Raw genomic sequence first — 27,614 nt, 5'->3', positions numbered from 1 at the left:
AAAAATAATATTCTGAGATCTTCCATATAAATAGAATTGCAATGGTGTCAATCATGTGGAGGTTCATACCAACACAGAAGATATAAATAGAATAGGGACTATTCAAAAATGTTGTAGGTTAACTGAAAGAATTGTGAAATGTGTTAAGAAGAAACAATGCCCAATTGATGGAATGAAGACTTCATTCTTCCACTAATTCAGTTAAATACAGTGTAATAAAGTATCTATTCCATCATTCAACATACTATTGCCATTTGTGGATACAAAGCGAGGAGGATAGCAGATCAGATTCAGTTCCTGAAGAGCATATTACATAAAAATGAATCTATAAAAAATAAAATAATGGTGAAAGAATAGGTTGGAATCAATGTGGATGCTCATTGATTTTAAAGCCAATTACATTCAAAAGAACAAGTTTTGCAATGCCATGCAGGTAATGAAAATCCCTGGCATTAATACAGCTATTGTGCATGAAGATATTCGTAATGGAATCAAAATAAGAAATCCTCTCACCTTGTTTCAAAGCAATGCCAGATTTAGCTGATGCAAGACACCTATCTAACAAAGGACTCCGCTTTTGGTCGGTTTATTCCCTTCCCTAGACCTATTACAATAGTATAATCTGTTACTTTTAATTTATCTAATCCACTAATGGATAACAGGACATTTAACTTAATTATCTTTTGGGCCAGACCAGGTATGACCCCACCTGCCTATGACCAGCACTATTTTTAATTTTTCTCACTTTGTCTGGAAATGAAACAAGTATTATGAGAATAAATATTTTATTATGATTAAGTAAGGAATAAAGAGGGAAATAATTAAGGTGTTTGGAACTGATGATAGTTAAAAGTTTCCTCTATATCCCCCCACCCCACCTCTATGGGCTCTAGCAACTCATTAGTGTGGAAAGATAAGTAAATGCTTAGGCCAAGAGCACAAAAACTCAGAGAGAGCCTTTATTACCCTTAGTCCCTCATGAAATAGGACAATTAATTAAATTGAATAAATAAATAAATGAACAAAGATTCAAAACAAAATTTTCACCTTTGGCATAGAGAGCAGAGATTACTATTTACAAGGTTTGGGGAATATTTTCTTTTAAAACCTATGATAATGATCAAGGAGATAAAATATGAGGTAAGGATATAAAATAAACACATAATTATAAAATGACAAAAAAAGTTAAAATAAAACAATAAGAATAAGGGAGGGAAAAGAAAAGGATGTGATGGTAAACAAGAGAAGGACGGAAGAATGAATAAATAATCAGGTAAACCATTAATGTGAAAAAATATTGGCGAGAGGAAATAACTCCTTTTAATTTTTTTGTTTATTTTAACCAATTTTTTGTGTTCTAGCAAGCTATTATTTTTTTTCTGCGAGATGGAGTGTAGTCAGTAGAAATTAACACAAATAAGTGTTACTTATTTTATTTGTGCCGACATTTTCTCCAAAATTTTAGGTCTTCGTCAAGGTTAAAAACAAAACGAGATAGTAAATTGTTTGTTTTTATTAATGGTTGCTATCTCTTTTTGTTTTTTAGCCCTGAAGAAACCCTAAAAACAATTTCTATGGATCACACTTCCATCTTCTTCCCACATCATATCTAGGGTTTTATTTACCTAAATAAATTTGCAATTAAAAACCTCTTTTTTTCTTAAATCACAAAATTTTGTTGAAAGTATTCAAAACAAGAAGAAATTTGAATATGAATACAATAAAGGATTTAAAAAAAAAAAAATGAATATTTGAAATAAGTTATTATATAATATATTCAGAAAGACAAATATGATGTCCCAGTGAATATAATTGGTTCTAAATGAATAATAGAAGTTATGTCATGACTTTTAACACTATAAAGTATTTAGGTATAAACAACATATACCTAATTGTCAAAAAGGAAGCTTAGCCAGCAGAAAGGACAATATCATTCTGAAAGGTGATTTCGTTCAAGAAATAACTTCTAATTGTATATAAAAGAACTAATTATTTTAATTTTCAATATTCAGCTTGTGTATTTTCAATATTGCTAAGGATTTAATTTATTTTATTTTCAAGGAATACCCTTCTGTGAGGGTGATGATATTTTTTTTAAAAATCATAATTACATAGCAATTAGTAAGATAGAGTTTTTGATGCATCATACTCATACATTGCCGACAAGCACAAACCCAGAGCCTTATTATTTTATACTTACAGGATAAAACATTTCCTGCATGATCTATTATCCATTAGCCCCTTCTTTGGACCTAGACCATTTTTTAACAACCTCACACCATATTATCAAATATTTGCCAGCAATGTTCTTTGTCATTAACTTTAAACTGTTATATATCAGGAATAAAAAGAAGGCCTAATGTATTATGGTGATATCAAAACTATTTCTATTTCTCATCATTTCTAAGCAATACCAACAAATTAAATAGTAATATAGAAAACATATTACAAATAAAATATAAACTTTATAAAAGATACAATTTCTTTTGATGAAAATGAATTCATTTCAACTGCAGTACCTGTTCACAAAAACAAAACATTAAAATTAAATGATCTATTAGGGAGTTTAATAATTCATTCTAATAAAAAGGAGATTATCTCACTGAAGATACTAATCACATATAAAATAACAAAAGCAAATAAGCAATATAAAATGTTACAATGATTCTTGAGTATAAATTATTTTAATTAAAGGATTTTCAGTTTTAATTGTGGATCTAATTCATGAGACACTTTGATATGGATATCACAATTGATCTTCTGTTTAAACCTTCTAAAGCATACAGGACAGCTATAAGTTATAGGGTTTTTAGAATGTTTATCATTAATGTGCTTTTTTATATTAGCTTTCCATCTTGAAGAATGGTTACAAAAAGTGCAGTGAAAAAGTCCATCATTGCCTTTAAATAGATTGTTTTCGTCTCCAACACCTGAAAATATTAACAACATTAGCTCTAACTAAAAAGTAAATTTTATCAGTAAATAGGTTAATTCTCTTTAATTATTATGCTTTATAAAAAATTGAACTTACTGTATTTAACATACCTTTGTACATATAATTTTTACTTCCAAAAATTGCAATTTTGAGTTGTTTGATTCCATGGTTTTTTTTTTTTTTAGATTTTCCAACACAAGAAAATCATTTTAAATGCAATTTCTAAACAAAAAATAAAACTGAAAAAGGGAAATATTGATAGTGAAAATAATTAAATTAAAACATGACACTTAATTTTAAAAATATAGGATGGAGGCTTTTATTTATTTATATATATTTTTTTAAGATAAAGTGAATATCACAGTCATATTAAATCGTAACTTAATAACCATGAAATTTCGAATACAAAAACTTGACAGAAGCTACCCATCTTATATAATTTTTTTTTAGAGTGGAGCTTATATTTATTGTTTTCTACTATACAATATACTAATATTAATAAGTACCAAAGAATCTTAGAAATAATGCAGATGTTGAAGATGTGATATTATTTGACAAAGTCAATGTGCTATATTAGGAACATCACAGTTTATTGAATCATTAGTAGACACAGATGCAGATGCGATTCACCACATCCTCTCTCCCTCCATAAGTATAAAAAAATTTTTATAAATGAGAAATAGGTATAATCAGTTATTAATTAAATAATGATCATAAATAATAAGAAGAGAAAAAAGCAGAACACTTTGTATTACTAACATAGTTACAACAAAATGAAGCACATAAATAATTCTATACTGTTGAATATATTGATAAAATATATCCAAAAAATAAATACTTATCAAACCTAAATAAAAAATAACTTAATCATAAAAGATGAAATTTATAAATAAATCAATAACAAAGGTTATAAATAATTTTGCAATACTATAGTTCAGTTATTGGCTTGTAGCTCAATCAATACATTTTCTATAAACTAGTTCTTCAAACAAAAATAAGTCTAATAAGCTTATATTTTCCAAATAATATTCACAGAATTTATTCCTGTTAATCTTCTGCAGAGTATATCATAAATATATAGATTTATAAAGCTGTTTAATTGACTACGGCCTCTAAGACTAATACTCATCGGACCATTATATGATTCAGAATATCTCAGTAATTATTTGTTAAATGCTATAAAAATATTGTATTATAATACAAAGGCGTTATTAACAAGTCAAAAATACAAATATTGACAGATACATACCATCAACAGACGCTCACTGCTAATAATTCTTACATACACTACTTATTTCGTTTAAGATATTTCTTATATGAATAGGTCTGGCTTTTCAACAGAATTTAAATTTTCAGAAATAAAAATTTGATTTCCATAAAAATATATCATTGTAATCATAAATTTAATTTCAGCCAGAGTCGAGATCATTTTAATTATAATAATTAATTTTAAAACACAAGTTTCACATTTTATATTCATGCATTTAAATTATAATTATTTACGTTCAATTTATTATCTTTATCCATTAGGGAAATAAATATTATACATAATACTTTTCACAACCAAATTTCAATACTATTAAAAAAGAAATCATATTTACATAAATAGGAAGATCGAAACAATGAAACTTGCTAATTAAAATAAATCACTAAAATAAATGTTGATAGAAGTGAATGCTGTGCGATTTGAAATACATATTTAACGACATTACTCATTAATTAAATAATGGATTAAAAATTAAATTGTACAATGATAATTCAATTTCATAAATTGTGGAGATTTATTGGGGATCTATGAAGTGTAAATGGTAGATTAACTCTCTATATTCAAACCTTTCTTAAATTTTGATACCTTTTGGTTTTTTTTTTAATAGAAATATTTTATGATAAGTTATATCACATGGTGGCTTCAGGAAAAACAATATAATTGTAATATTTATACGACAAGATTACTTTTTTTCATAAAAGATTAGATCAGAAATGTAATTAATTAATTATTTGAGTCATTTACTACAAATATTGTCAAGACAGCTTCTACAAGAAAAATTAACTGACAAAAATGACAGGATTCCAACTATACCATGATTCCTTGTAAGCCATTATAACCAAATGTCAAATTTATAATTAATATTAGGTTTATATGTATTTAGGAGTATATATGTATAAAGGAAATATTTAGTTCTAAATCAAACTTTATATATAGAGAGCAAATAATAATTTTTTGAGTTAACTGGATTTTTTAAACATATTAATAGAGGAAATGAGTATTTCAAATTCACCACATTACAGACAAGCAAACTTAAGTAAATAACAAAAATCATTCAGTTTCCATCTCTTACATTATATCTCGATTCTATAGTACTGTACAATTGAAGGTAAACAGTGAGCAAACTAACCCATCTGATGAACTATTGCTAAATGAAGGGACTAAGATTAGGCGGTTTTATTTTGGAACTATATTAATCAAAAAGCATATAAACAAAGCATTAAGGCAGAGTTAATATTTAACTCCTAATAGGTAATTCAATGACAGGCCTCACTTACCATTTTTTATTATTACAAATCTCGACTAAAATTAATGTTAAATAAACAGGTACAATAATACTTAACTAACTACATTCTTATAGAAACTATCATACATCAACACAATAGAGATTACTTTTCATGATAATTAAGTATAATTTAATTATCTTACTCTTGACATCAAATTCACATGTGATTCATAATATAAAATTATTCCACTTATTGGGTAAGATACATCTTATCACAAAGTTCAGCAATTCTTATCATAGGTAGCGAATTGCATTAATAAATTTATTGCAGGAGTAAAGCTAGTCAAGCAAAGTTTTAGAAATTTTTATTGTACTTCAGGCTTCACAAAATATGCTTTGTAATAATTTGCACTAATTGATGGTGTTTCCATTAATCCTACTAATAAAATATTTACAAATTAAATAAATAATTACATCATAACATTAATAACTGTTTCAATAGAGTATCAATGACCATACATGGAAATGTTACCAAATACGAATGCTTGTGAACTCAATTTTGTACGTATTGAGGTATAAAATATAGTTTACTAATTTATACAAAAGCTTCCCTGAGCTAGTATAGCATAAACTTTACGTATAAAAAACATAGTAACAGATATTATGATATTCAATAGCTATCTCAAAATGATAAAATGGATTTATATGTTGTTATCATAGATAAACATTAGATGTGGAAACAATATTGTGTAATTAAAAATACTAATCACTAAATCTACAGTATTATTCACCAATTATTTTTATCTTGTTCTATTAACATATTTTTAATATAATTTTTTTTATGTATCAAAAATATACTCTTCCTGTTATGGAGGGAAGCATTTGTATGAACAAAATAAAATTTCAAAGAACGTAAGAACAAAAATGTCAAAATTGCCTGGCCTAAGTGATGTTTGAGAGGTAGGTGCTGACAAACTAGAATCTTTTAGTTTTGGTCCTGTTACGTATATGGATACAGGTCAGGCAATTTTGAAACATCAAGAATAAATGCACTGAGTGACATAATTAAAGGCTAAATTATTTCCTTTGGCATACCTGAATTTTTGCAATCTCAAAAGCAATAGATCAGTGTTAAAGATAAGCCAAATAAGATATTAACTAGACATTAGACCCTTGCTCCATTGATTGAACTAGATTTATTTTTTAAGGCCATATGGGCCCCAAAATGAACAGTACAATAATTATGATTATCGTTTATTTTTCTTTCCTAAGCTTTAAACTTCCCCTTTGGATATATATACATACACACGTGTGTGTGTTATAACTAAATGCTTTTGCAGACATTGTTCTAACAAGACTGCTCTTTTTAAAATAAATTTTAGTCACAACCGCCTAAGCTATTGGACCAAGTCATTTAAAAGGCTCCAAAATATTCTTATGAAGGAAACTACTGAGTAAAAATAATACATTCATCAAAATAGGAGGTATACTGCAAGACTTTATTAGTAATCAATGCGTTTGATTTTTTTTAAAAAGAAAATAATGGAGCAAACACTCAATCAATAATAAAGAAAAACCAAATACAAGTATTAAAAAGTTGAGGTGAAGAACACTTAAATTTAGGTATTATCACTATACTGTATTTTTTGTAAAATTAAAATTTATAACATAACATTTTAAATAATGTTATGTTGTAAATTTTAATTTATGTGACTATATGACAATATTTCTAAAAGAAATAGATGCACTCAACAAAATGAGGAATATTAAAACATGAATACGGGAAAACCCGAAACGTAGTATAAAAAATATAGAATAGTGATAATATTCTAAATGGAAGTTTTCTTCACCTCAACATCTTATTTAATAAAAACAAACAACTTCCTAGGAAAAAAATCCAGAACAAATACAAGTACATTTAGAAATGAGATTGTTTGACATGCAAATTAGAAAATTAAAAATAAAATGTGCACATTGAATGGTGAATATTTAATGTACTTGTGTGAAAATAATCGTGATATAATAATGCATAGTCCGAAAATTAAATCTGAGTCTGTATAAACATTTAACTACTCTCATGAAATTAACTAAAACAATAATATTTTAAAAAATAAGGATTTTTTATTAAAGTACAGTAATTATAGGAAAACATAGAATGTAAGTAATTTTAAGTCAAAAGCACAACGTTTTGTGTACCAGCCTTTAATTATTGCATAATTTTTAGCAGTCAATACATTTTCATAGGATTAGTTAAGAAAAGTAGTATTTTCAATACAATTTGTTATTTTTGTAGTCTCACAAAGAACTCCCATTTCATTAAGACAGAATGACTGAAAAGACGGAAGACTATCCAAAATCATTGAAGAAGTAATTCTATCTAATTACAGTGAATTCCTTTCAAGAGGATTTCTTGGTTAAAGTTTGACAATCAATTTCAAGGAAAAGATTGATCCATAATACCAGAAATCAAAAAGAAAAACTATGCAACAATTTCTTATTTTAACCTTACAAAAATCCAAAATCCTTCGTAAAATCCTCAATGCTCCTTATTTTGTTACAAATATAACCATCCATAAAGACCTAAATGTTCCTTATGTAACCGATCTAGCCCGAACCCGAAATTATTCCTTCCATAATAAACTCCCTAACCACCCAAACCCACTCGTTTCTAACCTTGCTTCCTCTTCCATTCCTGACAATCCTCCGAGGCGCCTGAAAAGAAGATGGCCTCGTGACCTTATATTGTAAACTGTTTTTAGAGTTCTACTACTGGGTAGTTTCTCTACATCCTGTATCATATCATTATGATCAAATTTACTGGTTGTATTTTTTTATACAGTTGTAAATATCAATAAATAAATTAAAAAAAAAAAAAAAAAAAAAAAAAAACCTTACAAATATTGCCTAACATAGATGGACAAAAATAATCCCTTTAATAATTAAGAAATGACCAGTCAATAATAATAAAACCAAGTTACAGTTAAATTTATGGTATAAATAGCCGGATTGTAATGAGACTTCACTTTGCAATCAGGATTCAAGGGACCGAACCTGCCTGAATGGAAAAGAATCCATGTTTAGTAGTGAAACAACAAAGTTTTAGACTGCGCCTATATTTGTAGCATTCATGAATAAATGGTTAAAAGATTCAAAATAACTCCTAGAGTAGTGGTGGGGTTAAGTAATTTGTTCCTAATATTATAATTTTCTATCTTTAACAATAACAGCCTCTTCATATCTAGTTCCAGTAAAATCTTCAAATAAACAATTCAGTGGACTCACCACTGCTGAGATAAAATTATTTAGAGGAACAGTTGGGAGGAGCCAAAGAAAGAGATTGTTCCAGAATGAAATTATCAAAGATTATTTGAAATTTCATTCCATAAAAATAAATTATGTGAAGCAACACACTGAAAAGATGGAAAGGAAACAAGGAAATCCAATAAGCCAGTTGAGATACATGCCTATGGAATGAAATTAATCCAAAAATTTTTTCCTTTAATGTTAACTAACAGCTGTGTTCCAAAAAAACTGAACAATTTCATAAGAAAAATAACCAATTAAAATAGATAAACACTGATCCCTTACAAATTTTTAAATTAAAAATGAATGAATATGTTCTGAATTTACTCCTAGCTTTTTACACAAAAATTTTCTACAGTTTTTTATGTTTTGAACTTCCAACCCATATCCATAATACAGTTTTTTGTTAATTTATTAATAAATAATTAACAGTATAGTTTATGAATATAAAGTAAATTATAATGCAGAGAAACTTCTATGTACAAGACACCCAAAGGAAAGATGATGTTGTCTGTTAAACAGAGGTGTCCGATAAGAAGGGGCTAATTTAAAGAACACAAAAATGATTTATAGCTGTGATACATCTTAAGTCCGAAAAAAATAATAATATGATTTTATACTATTAAAAAATCAAAGAATTTTTCTAGGGACATTTCGTCTCAACTATCATTTAATAAGAAACACACAATGGTGTTAAGAGAGAGAGAGAGAAAGAAATTTATTCAATCATGCTGCCCAAATACATCGGGTTGCTACATTACACAGCATACTGATCAATCCGTGATCGGACATATACAAATTTATAAATTACATTTTTTTGATATGATACATATAATAGAAAGATAACATTTTTTTTTTTCCACACATTATTTTACAATTAATATCAGTCTACAGACTAAATACAAGCTTTTCAATTTATTCCCTTTTTTTTTTCTTTCCCCTCCATTTTACAACCCTTATTTCATTTTATCAACATATTCCCCTATATAACAAATATTAGAATATAAAAATAAAAATCTATTATCCAAATAAAAGTTGAAAATTGGTAGACAATGTCGAGGATCATGCTGCGACAACTGGTGACTATGGTGCCAAAATAAAAGAAAATTGGTGCTGTAGTTTTGAAGGAAACTGTGGATGGTCAACAGTTGGATATTTTAAACCTGATTTTTGGAATATAAGAATTTTGAAATGTAAAACCTCAAATTTTAATGTTGTATAAACACACAGATATGCTTCAGAGATACACTGAATAACAGGCCACACAGTAACTAAATGTATATTAGTACCCGCAATTCTGGAATTGTGAGTTTGTACATTATATTTTTAAAATAGTGTCCATTAGGGGACTGGGTAGCTCGTTAGTAAGGCAATGGACTACTAACTCCAAGGACCGGAGTTCGAATCCGGGTGACAGATAATTATTTTCTGTTATCTGTAGACGTTGAGTCAACCCAGTGGGTTCAGGAGCCTTCCTGGATCCACCCAGCTGCATGAAGTGTTTTTCCTTAAATTGGGTAAAAATCTGGCAATCGAGCGTGATTCTTACCAAATCACCTAACACAACCGCCGTTGGTCTAGTAACAGTATTTCCTTATAAAGTACTGCACCCCTGACCCTCCATGGGTTGTAGTGGTACAGATTTAATTTTTTTTTTAAGTGCTCATTATAAAGGAGAGAAAAGTCCTGATGGGGAATAAAATTGGTGTCCAAAACTAGAGAGGAGGGGTTCCAATGCATTAAATATGTACCTTATCAGTCCAGGACCTTAATAAAATTGTCCTTAAAGAGAAGTCTCACTGTAATATAGGTCTAATAAAAGGTGGAAAAATGAACCAAGTTTATAGGTATTCTTGACCTCAACATTCTCCACATTATATTACAACACTATAACTGATTAAAAAGTATACATTACCAATAAAAACAGACATTCCAGCATTATGATAGAAAAACTTTTCAATAAATATTACTTGTACATCAAAGGCAAGATTTGTTTAAATACTCTCTGATACAAACAGCTTCTTGAGAGCTTACTCAAGATCTTGATCTTGAATAAATAAAAGTATCATTTGATGGGCTTAAACTTAATTTATCCAATGGAACTAACACAGCCAAGCCTTGTATGAAATTTACTAGTTAAAATTAAAAACGTTTTGGTGAAACAAAGCAAAAAGATCGAAACAAACTGATTGAACTTCACCTTTATGCTTACTACTTAAATTTTTTTTTTTTTATCTTATTACTGAAATGAATATGTTCATCTTTCTTCTTTTTCATTTAACAAACTATAGTATAATACAAATTCCAGTCTTTAGTATATAATTTTGTAAAAGTGGATGGATTTTTAATTAAATAATAAAGGTCTAGCACACATTGTTGGATTGGAATAGAGGCATACTTTATTTATATGAGAAAATTATTAGTACACAATAAAATCTTAGATTTATAATGAAATTCAGCATCTTTTCTTTCCGCCATTTTAAGTTTTAATCAAAACATGGTAGATTATGAAGGAACCATATCATCTATAATTTATTACAATAAATATTAGGCGAGACCTCGAATCATTTGAACTAAACAAAAGTTAATTAATTTTTAAAAAATACTGCAAGTTTTCAAGCATTAATAAATAGAATTTACATGGGAAGTCATTAGTGTTGTAGTTGGTTGGTTTAACAAGATTATGGACTCTCATACGTTGTATGAAGAAGTTATTGATAAGTTACCGACCTATTCTAGCAAGAGTTGGAATGTCAAGATTTACTCATAGTGTTCACCTCTGATAACCAAACTGGCACCATTTTTTGTACCAGTAACAAAGTTCTGCTCAAAAAATTTTATATTAAATGAAAATAGGTACAGCCTATAGTATTATGTTTTTAAAATATTTGTATAGGATTTTACATTTTTTTAATAAAACATGAAAGAGAGACACAAAATTATAAATCATACTGTAATACTATTCTGAGAAGAATACCTGTTTGCTACAACGTATGTCTTAATTACCCTTTACTACTGCTAATGGACACACAAATATATTTTATATTACAAATATTTGGCAACATTAAATCCTCTAAACACCAGTATATAAAACATAAAATATATATAAGTCAATTATATTTCTGATAAAAATGTTAAGAACGCTTTAATAGTTGTTCTGTCTACGAATGTCAAGTCAAACTATCAGACATAATCAAAGCAAAAACCTAAGTTAGTAATATGAGTTATTTCCATATATTTAACATATTTTGGATTTTAACTGAGTAGTATATTACATACAATAGTAAAATTTATTACACCAAAAAATTAAATCCCAAAATATTATATAAAAAATCAATTCCTAAAATTATATAAGAAATAAATAGAATTATGACAGTAGGATGATAATGCGCATTTATGTATAAATTTTACGATGAATATTTGAAAGATGTTAATTTATAATTCTTTATAAACAAGAGAAACTTTAAAGCCCCAATTCTCAATAACTATATGAATGATAACTTCAGCTTCCACATTTTAAACACCAACAAAACAAAAAAATTTTAATGTTGAAAGGAATATGGTCCGGGTGCAGTAAAAAAAAAACAACTCAAATAGTAGAATTATACTATTTTAATGAGCCAACGTTTCGCCCCACGTTGCAGGGCTTCTTCAGGGCTAAAAAAGATACAAACACATAGTTACACAAGGAAAACAAAAACATAAGTGTAAAATAACAGGGGTATAAAATGTCAAAAAGTAAGATATAATAAGAAAAATTAAAGGTAGTAAATAGTAAATGTAAAGAGTAATAGTAACAAATAGATAAGAAAAGAAATATTAAAGAAAATACAAATAAAGAGATGTAAAAAGAAAAAAGAATACAAATCAAATGATGAGACAGAAAACATTTATTTGTATTTTCTTTAATATTTCTTTTCTTATCTATTTGTTACTATTACCCTTTACATTTACTATTTACTACCTTTAATTTTTCTTATTATATCTTACTTTTTTACATTTTATACCCCTGTTATTTTACACTTATGTTTTTGTTTTCCTTATGTAACTATGTGTTTGTATCTTTTTTAGCCCTGAAGAAGCCCTGCAACGTGGGGCGAAACGTTGGCTCATTAAAATAGTATAATTCTACTATTTGAGTTTTTTTTTTTTTTTTTTGACCGCACCCGGACTATATTCCTTTCATCTTTACACACGGTCAATCAATAATCTTCCAGTATTCCAAAAAAATTTTAACAGTTCCAGATGCTATTTTCATGATCAAATTGCATAATTTTCACCTAGTAATCAATGTAGCAAAGGTTTTTCATAACCAACACATTAAGCTGGTTTTTAAAGAAATTATTAACATGATCTATTACCAGAGATATGTTAAATGTTTATAAAAGGCAAGGGATTATACTTAATTCACCTTTGTGCTAAATCTAAGGGAGCTTGCTCTTTTGTTGAGAGATTAACTATGGCATTTAAAAGAGACAAGTTTTGAGGGCTCACCATGGGTGTCATACTACTGGCCATTGCTAGTCCTTGTCGCATTCTGTCCTTTTTCCATTTCATACGTCTATTTTGAAACCAGATCTTCACTTGTCGTTCTGTAAGTCGAAGGGCTTTAGCAATAGCAAGCCTTCTGTTCCGTTCTGGATATTGATTGAGAACAAACTCCTTCTCCAGCTCTGTTGTTTGTTGGCGTTTATATGGGACTCTATGACCCCTCCTTATGACCCCTTGGCTCCATTCTCCAGCTGAACAAAAATAACTTGTTAAGTAGTACAAAGTATAAATTTAAGAATCTATTAAAGCATAAAAAGCACATGCGCCATGCACTGGAAAGGAAAGGGAAAAAAAGGTACTACAAATGCACCAATGTGTATTTACAAATTTAGTTTTTGATCATAAGTAACACTCTTGATGACCATGATAGAGATTGGAATTACTTATTGTTCTTCCAGAATACCTATGAAAAAAATAACAAATTTTGATTAGTTACAATAAACTTTAAATCGCCACAATAATATCAATCAATAATTAATTTGTGCAAAATACATTAATTAAAATTATGTGTGAGTATATATAGGTGTATGTGTGTGTAAAAATATAATTCACTTAAGGATTACTTAAAACAAAGAGGAGCAGTGTTTAGAAAGTAGTACATATTTTTGTAAAGTGATTCATAACACTATATATAAATATAAATATAAAATCTGCAAATCTGTTAGAATCCCAATGGCAGTAACTGTTTAAAACAATTAACATGTAAATGCAAATTTTTTTCTTTAGTAGTAAGAAATCAAAAACATTTCCAATTTGTTGTCATGGCCAAAGTTTATAAATCTCATCACCATGAATATAATTGATAACCAATGTTTTTTAAAAAATCGTTGAACGAATTTAGATGAGATAAAAATGGATTTAATGGCATAACAAAATTTAAACCTAATAATTAACTTCGAAATACCGAAAAAACTCATAAAAGGAATGTATAATAAACTAATAGCACTAGAAAAATTTTCAATAATCCACTTCAGTTTAAAAATTAAAACTTAAAATCTTCACTAACAGAATAATTTTTAAGGAATAAGCGGTACAATGAAACAACTTTCTAAAAACCAAAATAGAAAACTTAGAACATTAAGAAGGTTTCAATTACTGTTAATAGAAATGCGTTATTAATTAAAATCTCATTTTAAAGAAGCGAGAACTAAAAAACTAAAAGTTAAAAACTAGTTTTTGACATTTTAAATTGAGGTATTTATTTTATTTATAATAATTATTTTATCTAATCTAGTTATCCTACTTCATTCCTTTACCAAAGTATTCAGGTGGCCTCTTTTTAGTTAGTCGTGTACCCATGATTCCAAACAGTGTGGTGTTTTCTTGATTATTTATTCACTTCTTCTTTTAATTTTTTTTTTGTTTTGGTTTATGCTATGGCGGGGAATCAACAGTTTTGTTTAAGATGGAATAATCATCAAAGTACACTTATATCTGTGTTCGATAATCTTTTAGAAAGTGGCACATTGGTTGATTGTACATTGGCTGCGGAGGGCCAGTATTTAAAAGCCCATAAAGTTGTATTATCGGCATGCAGTCCCTTCTTCGAGGTATTTTTTTCTTCCTAATTCCACTTTGTTGTGTTAGTTATTACATGTGAAGTTATGTCCATGAACGAATTGTTAGGAGTAATGTTTATATGTAATGCAATAAAAGAATGGAGCAGTTGGCTGCGTTAAAGGTCAATAGCCTCACAGGACCAATGCCTCGGGGATGCAAAATATGTGTCACACTATCTTATAATGAATCCATGCATTCTATATAAAGTTCATTAATCTATATAACCTAATTTGGTTAGAAAATATTTTAGTCAGTCAAATAATTTTTATATTTTTGAATTATGATAAGGTTTCTTTAATGTCTTATCATTACTATTACTAGGCATTAATTCATTCATTATTACATTATTTCTTTTAGCTTGAGGGTTGATTTTAATTGATAAGGCTTATTGTTCATTCAGAACTAGTGTTAATTATAAATTGGAAAATTTATTACATATATTATTAAAGTGTTCTAATCATTTCTTTGTTTAAATAAAATTATTCCAATTTAAATGTTTCTGATTTTTTGTTTATTTGATTTATTTCTACTATATTTTCTATAGAATTCATTGTTCTTATTAAATATTGAATGTGTATTAACTTTTACCATAATTTTTGGAATTCGTAATTTATTTTTATATTTTACCTTTTTTCAGTTTAAGATGTAATAGTTTTATATGAAAATTTGAACCAATCATTCTATTTCTTGTATTTACTTCATTTTTGCCTTTATAGAAAGTCTTTTAAATAATATAATAAAGAAAATTGCCCCCCAAAAAAAAAGTATTAATTAATAAATATGATGAAAAATGCAACATATTGAAGACTCGACATAAATAATAATTAACGGTATTCACAATCCATATTATTGAGTCAATATTAAATGTTATTAATTTATTGACTGTCTTATAGGTGTATTGTAACAAATATATTCCCAAGTGTCATAAACACCACGTTTTATAGTATTGACTGTGAAAAATGGGCTTGATTTAAAAAAAAAAAAAAAAATTGTTTTTAAGCAGGAATTAGATTTTTTCTAATTCATTTTAGTTTAAGTTCAAGTTATTCTGTACAATGTTAAAATAGTTATCTTTAGACATAATCCAGGAGATTTCAGTCAGATTTGAGGTCACACTATTATTTTTTTCACATTAGTTCTAAGCCTTTATTTAGTTTATATTTTAATTACTACATACCTTTTTGAAAAGCACATTTTATTTGTTCTTTTGAGTGAAGATGATTTAGTTTGTCATACATAATTCCAGTAACTTGTTTTTATCAGTTGTAGGTTTGATTTTATTTATTTGACCTACTTTCATTGTATCTTATATTTATGGAGTCATTTTTCACACTTCATTCATAAGTAGCCCTGAAGAAGGCCTGCCGAGTGGGTCAAAATGTAGTAAACATTCAACAGTTAATCTTTACTGTTTTATATTCTGACTTCTCCACAATTATCTTATCATATAGTTTGATTTATTTATTTATCTAGTCTAAGTTACTTGTATCTTATTTGAAGTATCATTCATTATATCGTGTCTGAAGCTCTAGTAGTTTGTAAGATTTTGGATTTTGTTAATGTATGTGCAATACCTATTTAGGTTTGTGTTGGTTTTGTAATTTGGTTTGATTGCCTCAGATAAACTAATGGTTCTAGTTGTTTGTTTATTAAATATCTTTCAACCTCATTTAGTTTTTGTTATTAGTGCATCCCAAAAATATGTCTATTTATGTACTTGCTTCTTTTTATCTTTCCTTCTATTAGGAGGTATTTATCAGTACTTTATTTAAATGTTTTAATAACAGTTATTCAAAACTAAATATTCATTCAATACAATTTATGTTTAATCTCATGTAATGAAGTGTGTCCTTTATTTTTAATGTTACTGAATCTACCTAGAAATGAACTTGTATTAAAGAAAGCTTTTTTAGAAATAGTATTTACGATCTTAAATATTATTATTCTTTCTTACCCCACAAAGGAAGAGGTCCTTTTTTTAGTTTTACTGAACCTGATAGTAATGCTTTTTATTATATATCTTTGTAGTTTGTGTCATCTAGCTTCAAGTTGACTTAGTAGCAATTATCAGTCCCTCAGTATAAGTTGGTAACTTATTTGTTATCATTGTGCAAGTTCTAGGTCAGCTTGAACTTGATAATGACTTTGTTTCTTTGAGATATATTTGGATATTTACCGATTTAATTTCATTGATCAAGATATTTAGTATTTTTATGACTCAAGTCCCTTTCGAGACTTTCTTAAATATTTTAAGGTTTCAGTTTTATGTTCTTTTTTACAAATAGCATTGATTTTTTTAAATATATTATTGTTGTTTCTTCTCAAGTTTTATTAATTGTTTGTTTTAATAAAGTAACAAGTGGATCCGGTTAAAACAAATATGATTATAATAATATATGTATATATAGTTGACCGTAAAAATTGATATATAGGAAGATGGTCAGGGTTGCGGCCAAAGGAGAAACAAAAATAGTTTACAACTTGATTATAATAATAATTATTCTGAATTTGGTTAGGGGAAAAGAAGAGGGGTACGGTTAGTGAAGAAAACAATAAGTGAAAACAAAATTTTATTGTGTTCCAATCAAGTCTTGTTGGATTGTAGATCATTTACATCCAAATGAAGTTCCTAGAAAAATGAAAAATCTATATATTATCCAATGCGCTATCTCTTTCAATCTCCTGAAAATTAATGTTTTTTTGTCTTTCAACATGTTTCTCAGAAACTGTTGGTCCTATTTGCTTATTTTAAAAAAAAAATTTTTTTGAATGATTTTACTTAAAATTATTGCATACAAATGTTTGGTTAATTGCCTACTGATTTATCATAATTAACAAACAAAAATAGGAAACATGATCAGCTGATAATTTAAAAATGCTTACAGTGAATTTCAGACCCTCCCATGGTTTATAAAAATGAAAAAATTTTGTGCTATGATTTCAGAGGAACATAATAGGAATAAATGTACAATAAGGATGTAAATCATTAAACAAAGTCAATTAACTTGGTCCTCCTAAAAATTCATTTGTTTTTACTGAAATGATATATGATTGCGGATTAATATCTGCAGGAAAGTTTTTAAAAAAAGTGTTGACAATAGTTTCAATATTTTTGAAAATATAAGAAATAAGAGGTAGCGAGTTAGGTTTGATCCTCAAAAGAGGTTGTTCTACACTTAAGCATAAATGATGAAATATTGAGATGTTTCTTAATTCATTGTGCTCTGTTCATGTAAATACATGAGTATTAAACTAAGGCTCCTTAGTTATTTATGTCTAAGTACTTCGGATTTAAGACTATTTTATTAGTTTAATTAATTAATTGATTATTTATCAATTATATTTTTTAATATGAAGTCTACAAACAATAATATAATAATTATTTAATTAGAGATTTATATTTTTTAGGGTGTCTTTAGTCAACATTATGAGAAGCATCCTATTATAATCTTGAAAGATGTAACTTTCACTGAATTAAAAGCAATGCTGGATTATATGTACCGTGGTGAAGTTAATATATCACAAGAACAACTGGGGACATTTCTAAAAGCTGCTGAATCATTACAAATTAAAGGCTTGACCGATAGCGGAAATGGTGAAATAAAAAGAGAAAGAAAGATCCCTCCACTTTTCCCTCAAGGATTAATTGTTGAACAAAGGGCACCCAAAGTAAACAACAATGATTCCCCGCCACCACCTCTATCACTTTCACCGAAAAGAAGGAAGAGAAAAAGTAGTGAAGAGAAAGAAGAAATGATATTAGCCGAACAATCATCACCTGCACTTCCACCAGGCGCAGATGGAGTAGTAAAAACCGAAATGAAGGGTGGTTCCGACTCAGGTGGTGAACAATTTGAGTTTGAAGATGATGAAGAAATAGACCTCAGCAAGCCAGGCACCTCAGCCAACAGTCATCCCCCAGGTATGGGTATAAATGAGCTTTTATTGATTTATTATAAAGATTGTATATCAAGTTTGAACTTATAAGAAATTTTACATCGGCTAGCAAATTTCTCCAAATTAGACAAATATAGCATTAATTCTACATGCATATCTGAAGAAATAACTGATAATTTCATATTTTATGTTTTAATAATATATAAAGGAACACATTTAAGGATAGTTTTATTTTTAACATTGTACTTTAAAATATATTTGAAATTTCAATTTTGCAAGAAAATGATTATGATTGTGTTGAACATATTAACTTTATTACTCTTGAAATAGTCGTGTACACTCTGCCTTGCCATCAACTCATCCTGTTACCTCAGGAGTGAGGAAGTTCCTCTAAAATTTAAAACAAACTAATATAATCAAGTTTAAAAAGGAAATGATGTATAACAAAAACAAAATATATATAAAGTTTTAATCTTTTATTGTTTGTAGCTTTCTCAAACATCGCCAGCAATCTAAACTTTTTGATGATTACTGAGATTTTACCACAATTAATTAATTAAACGGTTAATCTTAACATCATTGATTTTGTTAGTTTTAACTTGTGATAAGATTTTCTGCTTATAATTTAAAACCTAGTCCAAATAACTATTACTATATTGAAATAATAACAATTATTTTTTTCCATCTCAATTCAGAAGTGTAGGAAAGCTTTGTATTCCTGTAGGAAATTAGTAAAATTGTTTTCCTCAGAATCAAGAATTACTGTGGCATATGACATATACATTAAGGAGTGAATTTGGTTCCTAGTTGGTCTGTCTGCAATTAGGCAAAATCATTCATTCAATTTTGATAAAATTTTCAGGGATTGTGCAGTTTGGTATCTAGTAGATGGTTCCATATCAATTTATAAGATTTTGTGCACCACTTTCGCAAATCAATTCTTAAAAGTATTTTCCTTGGGACAGTTTTATTTTGGAAACTTGAGGCATATTTGGAGGAAAGTTGGTTATTAGGGTAAAAATGTTTTGGTATCAATTTTATCAAATACTGTCCACTGCTTTCCCATATGCATTCTCCAATCTATTTTTGTTGGCACACCAATATTTCTAACCAGATAACAATAGTTATTCCGATTTAGCCCAATATCATCCAATATCAGTTTTATCAAATACTCTCTCCTCCGCTTACACATGCCCAAATATAATTTATATGCTACAGCTATATTTTGAAATTTGGTCCTATGCTGGAGAAAAGTTGGGGATTAGTGTAAATATGGTAAATAATGTAAATATTTCATCAATATTGATCAAATTTCATCAATTATTTTGATTTGTCTATACTAAAAAGTATTTGCTGGACTGGATACAATATATTTCAAAAAGCAAATTTTAATTAATGTAGATAATTATATACTCAATAAAAATCTGCAGAAAAATACTTCTACTTCTATAATTCTCTTGTAAAACACTGTCTATTCAATTCTGTCATCCTTTTCCTTGCTTCCTCTCTACTTTGGCTCCACAGATCTAGCTTGCAATTTTGCTAGGTTCCATTTTTAAGCAGTGCTCAAGACATCTCAGCTGATTCTACTCTAATATATTATTGACTGTTAATAAGTTACGGAAGAGGCATTATGGATAGAAATAATCTAGGAATTTCAAAAGGAGAAGGAACGGACAAGAAATAATTTTTTGAAGGGAGCATTTCTCTTTGATGGAGTATAAGCATTTATTAGTTGGTTTCTGGTGTTCAAGGAGTGAATAAAAGAATGCAAACTAAGGAGTTCAGTGATCAAGGAAGGTTTATTTCTTAGAGATCTGATCAGGAAAGAACCAAGGAATTATTACGGTCAGAAAGAAGGATAAAGCTATTTTAAGTTTGTATAATTCTTGCGTGTGGGGACAACCCCAAAGATAAATCTGTTAAAGACCTTTAATTTCCCTTTAAGTTCATCAGTGAGCCCCTTTATACCTGGCCATCATAATCAAAATTGAGAAAAGAAGAGAGACATGTAACTGACAGGTTTTAAATGCAAGGGTTGATGATTCTGTGGAACTGCTCGGGGATAATGAATTTTATGGATATTTCAGATGCATGATTACGCCAAGATATGTGATTATCTAAGATGATTTCGAGGTTTTTAATAGGGTTGTTGTTGAGGAAGAGTAATTGGTATTAAGGGAGGGAATGTAATAGAGGTTTGGATCTGATGAGGAATTTTTTTCTGTAACAAACTGGTTACAAGTCCAAGAGCTGGGGGGAGGGGGGAGGAAGAAGTTATTTCACCCTAATTTTTGATAACTTAATTGAAAACTGCATAGTTACTAGTCAAGACTGTTAACTATAGCTGGGGGATTAAAAAATAGTAGCTGTTTCAAAAAATTAATTTTCTATTTGGAGCTCCATATCTTTAAAACTATCTACATCAATAAAAACTTAAGTCCTTATAGAGCTGTTTTTGTTCAATGGTTCCCAAAACACAGTTTTTCAAAAAGCAAAATTTTTTCCAAATAATGAAAATACGATATTATATGAATTTATTTTGGCAAATATCATGGAGACTATTAATCATAATAATGAGAGATAGTCGGCCGTGGATGACTTTTACAAGGAAAAGATGGTTGGGGGGTGCGGTCAAAATTTAACACAAATAAGTTGAAATAACTTATTTAATCGTGCCAGAATTTCTAGCCATCAGGGCTAAGAACAAAGAACAAGATAACAACCAATGAATAAAATATATATAAAGGTCCCTGGTTCGTTCCTGGGTTTTGGCACCAGTTAAGTATCGGTGAAAGCCAAATGTCAAAAAAGAGAAGAAGGAATAAGATGTAACACGTGTGAACTGCTGTAACATACTATCTTTATTGGGTTCGGTACATCTCTTTATATACATGCGATCAGCTGACATCGAAGTAACAGCTGACTAAGGCTGTAACTTATATATATATATACATTTTATTTTCCACTTCTTTCATCTCTTTATCAATTTCATTCTGTACAATTATTTACTTTATGTCATTCTGTTTATATTTTATTTTTTGTATTCATTGGTTATTTTGTACTACTTTTCTACCCTGAAGGGCTAGAAATTCTGGCCGAAATGTTGGCACAATTAAATAAACTATTTTAATTATAATAATTAACTAAATATAAGCATGGGGACTATTGTTCTTATGAACAGCATATAGATGTCTATTAGCTCTTAACTGAGGATTACTAGCTGGAGTAGGAGTTACCACTCCTTTTTTCTCATTGTTGGGAAAAAAAACTTTTGGTTTATCTAAAACTATGTCTGTGGAACTATTAGACCTATACTTAAAGAAGTTTGTCGGGGAGTGCGATCAGCAAAGAACAACATAAATAAACAAAACCATATTTATTTATTTTATGCCGACGTTTTGACCTGTCTAGATCTCATCAACAACAATCACATTCACCACTTCACAGCACCATTCTGCTACCCCTTCTCATCAAGCATTAATCTACGGTCAACTATCTACACCTCTATTAGACCTATAGTTCCCTATTAGCACCTAGATTGAAGCTAGTTGATTGTTCTGTAATGTAATCGATAAAATTTATCTTTGTAGGAGCAGCAGTTTCTAGAATATATTTCAAAATTAATTCACAAAACATTAATTTTTCATTATTTGGAAAAATTGTTGCTTTTTGAAAAACAGTATCTCGAGAACTATTGAACGTAAAGAGCTCTATTCTCATATTTTTGAAAATTTACTCTACTTTAAATTATGTGTTATTAATTTTTTTAGTGCTGTAAGGATGTGGAGCTTTAAATGAAAAATGAGTGAAAATTATAGATTTTTTTTTTCTTCAGGGGCGTGCACCTTAAATACTTTAATATTTACTTTTTAATAAAATTTACTGTATCTTTTGTATATTCTAGGTAAAAAGTGTACATTTTCCTATTGATAAAATTTTAGTCTGTTAAAAAAAATGATTTTTTGGAACATCCGCTATTTTTAATTCCCCGTTACCATGGTTGGTGTAGTCATCAAATTTGACTCTTAACTTTATTTTCTTTTTCATCAAAGACATCAAAAATTGAGGAGAAACAACTTTTTATTTCTCCTCTTAGGCTTTTGGACTATCTGAATATTTATTGCTTCATTCTCGTACCATTAGTCATTAAACTGAATTTTAATTGTTAGTTTTGTAATATTATTTATTTGCTTTTTTTTTTTTTTTTCATGAATTACAATAAAATTTGTTAACCCAAAACATAATATTTTGTGCCATATAAAACTAGTTTCAATAGAATGTTCTTTCCATGATTAAATTTCTGTTGAGGTTTGGCTGAACTCGGAAACAAAAGATGCAATTAAATTAAAATCTGGTTTGTAAATATAATATTATTTACTATTTCTAAATTATAATGCTTTGTCTTGTATAACTTACATGTTTTTATTTATAATATTTTATTTTATTTTTTCGTATTCCCCATGTAATACTATCATATTTATTCTTGTCTTTTCTACTATCGCTGTACGGTTTTTTCGTAGGTCTGATGAAGGACTACAATTAAAGCTGAAAAGTCATCATACGTTAAACATTAAAATATATTACACATGCATGAAAGTATGAAGAAGAAAAAAAATTCTTGAAGTTGACTAATTAAGTTATTGTCCATTTAGCATTTCATTAATATATTTATAAAGTTGCCGAAAAGCAATAGTCAAGACTTAGGAATAATCCATATTATTTGTTCATTAGTTGAAGCAACTGACCTCACTACCGTCAGCGAATTGTAATTTTTGTTTTGAATACATTCAAGATACTTATGACCTTTAGTTTTGACATGTTAAAGTGTGTTAAATGGAGAAAGATTTCCTTCTTTTCACATGTTAAAATATATAGCATTTATCAAACCAGCTGAGCTCCATACTGTTTTGTCTGATGTCGTTATCATTGATTAGTTGCTCGTATCTTGTTTATTTTTTATTTTTTTTGTTTTGGAAAATAATGGATAAAAATAGTAATGAAGTATTAGAGCAAAAAAAAATTGGAGAAGAAACGAGGAACAAGTAAGGTAAAGGAAAGATGACTTGACATAGCTGTTGGAGATTTTATTATCCCATAAAGATTTCTTGTGGAATTGTTTCAAATTGAAAGTTGTTTGCTCTCAAAAGAGATTTAAACCTATCTTCATTCAAGTTTGGTAATACTGCATATCTCCAGTCTTAAAGATTTAAACCTATCTTCATTCAAGTTTGGTAATATTGTGTATCTCCAATCTGAAGATTTTATTACTGACCCTTAAGAAGAGGAACTGCATGTCTGTATGATATAACAAAGCAAATAATTTTGATACAGTTGTCAATTACCTCATATTTTTTCTCTTCCTTACAAGTTAAAAGATAGCAAGACATTCAGTGGCCCAAATTTCACTCAACCCACACTTTTAACTCACAATAGGCATTTTATAATAAATTACTTTAATCAAAACTGAAAAGTAAACCAAAATGTGATATTCTGGAAGGTTTTGGAAGGAAAGGTTACACAAAGAGTTGCCCAGAAAATCTGCTTGGAGCTCCTCTATATTCAATATATAACATGAATTTAAGTTTAGGCTGTTCACAATCCTTTACTTATAACCTTTAGCATGTTAACACTTTTTATATTTAACACATCATAAATATCTCTATCATTAATTTGCTGACTAATTTTATTTTCTAACTAACTTACTGTGTAAATTCTAACATTTTTCATTCTCCAGTTCACTATTTTATGGAATTGTAAAATATTGTTGAACATATGTCTCAATTGAACATATTTCATGATTTTACCTTGGTTTCCATTTGAATTTTATAAATAATTAGCTTATCTTTTAAATGTGGTACCCTAGCCATTATAAGTAGGAAATCTCTGTTAAACACCAGTGGAATTTACTTATGTTGAAATTATAAAGAAAAGAAATACATTTATCACTGTTAAGAAACACTATATTTAAATCAACTGTACATACATATAACAATTTAGAACCATCTAGAACCTTTCCCCTTGTTATCATACAATCAGTTTTACCAAATAGCAAATATTGTACATATTCCAACACACCCCCTTACAATATGAGCGGTCTAGCAAACATTAATCATAGGGTGAAATGCCTCAAACTTAACTCTACTGTAACATTTTCATTACTCCCTTTTCTCGATTGTAATCTATATTAATACCAAGATACTTCTTAACTTCTCCAAAGTCCTTCATCTTAAAACTCTGCATAAGTTCAGCTTTGATCTTTTCAATGGTTTTCAAATCTTTCCCACAAATCAATAAATCATCAACAAATAAGATACCGAATATTTCAGTGACTGGATTACAGTACAAAAATAATCTCAAAAAATTCAAGTTCACAATAAACTTGTTGGATATACCAGTTTCTTGGAGATTCACGTAATCCATTAAGTGATATTTTCAACAGATAAATTTTGTCATCGTTATTTTCAAATCCAGGTGGCTGGGCAACATAAACTTCAGACTTAACTGGGCTATTTAAAAAAACAGTAATCATCCATTTTATGTACAAAATATTTTTCAGTAATACTCAGCAGTGTTCTTAAACTTGATGATTTTGCAACTGAAGCATAAATCTCATCAACTAGGTCACTTAGTTCAAAGCCTCACACAACCAGTCTTGCTTTAAAGGTTTTCTCATATTTTTGGCGAGAAACCCATTTCACACTCAGAACATCTTTAACAATTGGTCTATCAACAGCAATTCAGGTTTTTGATTCATCTAAAGATCTCATTTCATTTTTATAGCAACCTTCCATTCATCAGAGACATTAAACTTCATTGCTTCTTCATAAGTTTTTGGATCAAAAAAATTTGTAAAATTTACCATGACGTAATCATTAAACCGTTTAGGCAACTTTTGAACTCGTTTAGGCCTTTCAATCTTATTCTTTTCATCTTTATCAGACTACTTCTTTTTCACTTTCTTCACTGTTACACTCATCTTCCATAGTAATACAATCGGTACCCTGTTCAAAGATTTTTGTCGTTTTTCGATTTCAGGGTTTTTTTAAATATTTTGCTCTATCTCAAAGTCTCTCCTTCCCGTTTTAAGCTAATATTTCGAAAGTGATATAGGGCCTTTTTTTTAGCGTTACGATTTCCTCTTGTGAGATTGTGACTTGTCGTTCATCGACCAACCTACTCGCTGAAATTGTCCGTTTGAAAAGACAGATAAGTAAGGCTGCCATGGAGGGGGGGAGTTGCGGGTTTGATGCCGTTTTTCGATTTCAGGGGCTTTTTAAATATTGCTCTATCTTTAAAGTTTCACATTTCGAGCAAGAACAACACTAGTACGCAATAGCCCGAATCAAAATAGCCAACTAAAATTGCTTTTACAGCTTTATCATCAGAGGTGGTACGTTTCTCTTCAGGCACACGAATAAACACTTTACTTTTTTCTTTAATAAAAACATCTCTTTGTATAACTATTTTATCTTCCAACCTCTTGAATTTTCTTGCAGTTTTTGATGAAGTTCAGAGTTACTCATTAAAGCCTCAATTATAACATTAAGTTTCAATACTAAATCACTTATTTTCAGAAGCTTGCAATGTAGATCTTCTTCTAAATTGGTTTTCCATAATTTGAAAGTTACACGTTCATGTTCTAATTGTTTATTGAGATCTTCATGTTTAGTTTTGATGTCTTCGGCTTCTTTTTAAAATGACATGATTTTTCTAAATGACTATTTGAACTAATTTCTTCTAAATATGCCACCTTTTCCTTAAGCTCTTTCCTTAAGAATTTGAAGAGCTTTTATTTCCTTTATCTGACAAAGATCAGAATTTAATTTAGAACATAAATCATTTTTCAATTGTAAACCCTTGTATTGTTCTTCAATCAACTGTGCTTTTTCAGTTTTTAAATTTAGCAACTCTTGACGTGTTTGTTCTAATGCACTTTTAACAGAACAATTAATTTCTTTTTCCAAATTCAAATTACTCTGAAATAAGAGAAGTAACTTCTTCTTTCAATTGTTTATTATCAAGATTCTGCTTATGTAAATTTTAATTGATTGATATTTGTGGAATTGTATGGTAGTAAATTGAAAACAGTGACTAATATAATATCATGTAGGTAAGAAGATATGTATAATCGATGGATTAGATGTGCTTCAGAGGAAAATCGGACTGTTGAGCACATTCGTGAGAAACTTACAAGTTGGAGCGTCCTTCGACCCAACAAACCTGAAGAGAAGGATGAAGCCAAGGAATCAGGTTCGTATGATTTCAAGGCATAAATTATGCACCGAGGTGTGAGATTCAATGAAACCTAAGAGTGCTGGAACTGTGGAAAACGAGGCCATATCAGAAAGAATTGTTGGTCAAAGCCCAAGGAGAACCAAGATCAACAAAGAGGACCAAGGAACAATAGTGGTGGAAATTTTGGGAAAAGTCTTAGATATTTCAAACAGAATCGCAAATCAAATGGGCAAGGAAGATTTGCTGGAACAACAGGAGTATCTGGAAATAATGAGAATGTAGAATCATTCCATGTGAATATTATAATGAGGTGTAGATAGTTGACCGTAGAGATTAATGCTTGAAGAAGTTTGTCGGGGGGAGCGGTCAGCAAAGAACAACATAAATAAACAAAACCATATTTATTTATTTTATGCCGATGTTTCGACTTGAGTTTCAGGTCTTCATCAGGGCTATAGAACAGAAGAGATAACAACAACATTTAGAGTAACATACAATTGAAAATGAATAGTATACAAACAAATTTAGAATTATATAAAATATTGAATTAAATCATAAATGATAAAAAATGATAACTGATAATTGAATAGTACAAAATTTTAATTGATTGATATTTGTGGAATTGTATGGTAGTAAAT

The 27,614-nt window shown here is 28.7% G+C and overlaps 1 protein-coding gene, 1 long non-coding RNA gene and 1 other non-coding gene across 8 annotated transcripts; 1 reads left to right on the top strand and 2 right to left on the bottom strand.

The window, feature by feature from the left end:
• Positions 1 to 2,665: 2,665 nt before the first annotated feature.
• Positions 2,666 to 14,618, bottom strand: LOC106679544 (uncharacterized). Of its 5 annotated transcripts, none has more exons than XR_001342985.2 (4): positions 14,538 to 14,618; positions 13,225 to 13,684; positions 3,046 to 3,174; positions 2,666 to 2,930 (listed from the first exon to the last, which is right to left on the bottom strand). It is a non-coding gene; the product is annotated as an uncharacterized protein (transcript). The 5 variants fall into 5 exon arrangements; XR_001342984.2 differs by lacking the exon at positions 14,538 to 14,618 and adding an exon at positions 14,288 to 14,379; XR_001342986.2 differs by lacking the exon at positions 14,538 to 14,618 and adding an exon at positions 13,845 to 14,274.
• LOC136795033 (longitudinals lacking protein-like) lies at positions 14,556 to 18,968 on the top strand. Its single transcript, XM_067047310.1, has 2 exons — positions 14,556 to 14,831; positions 18,250 to 18,968. Exons 1-2 carry the CDS (start codon positions 14,658 to 14,660, stop codon positions 18,826 to 18,828), a joined length of 753 nt encoding a protein of 250 aa, XP_066903411.1. The 5' UTR covers positions 14,556 to 14,657; the 3' UTR covers positions 18,829 to 18,968.
• A 56-nt stretch (positions 18,969 to 19,024) lies between these two features.
• On the bottom strand, positions 19,025 to 24,538 carry LOC106679545 (uncharacterized). 2 transcript variants are annotated; one of them, XR_001342988.2, is made up of 3 exons: positions 24,445 to 24,538; positions 23,158 to 23,286; positions 19,025 to 19,128 (listed from the first exon to the last, which is right to left on the bottom strand). It is a non-coding gene; the product is annotated as an uncharacterized lncRNA (long non-coding RNA). The 2 variants fall into 2 exon arrangements; XR_010843408.1 differs by lacking the exon at positions 24,445 to 24,538 and adding an exon at positions 24,084 to 24,437.
• Between the last annotated feature and the right edge of the window lie 3,076 nt (positions 24,539 to 27,614).

Source organism: Halyomorpha halys, unplaced genomic scaffold, assembly GCF_000696795.3.
Source record: "Halyomorpha halys isolate HHAL.00 unplaced genomic scaffold, Hhal_1.1 Scaffold208.1, whole genome shotgun sequence".
In the NCBI taxonomy this organism is placed as follows: domain Eukaryota; kingdom Metazoa; phylum Arthropoda; class Insecta; order Hemiptera; family Pentatomidae; genus Halyomorpha; species Halyomorpha halys.
This window is presented reverse-complemented; position numbering and strand designations above follow the sequence as displayed.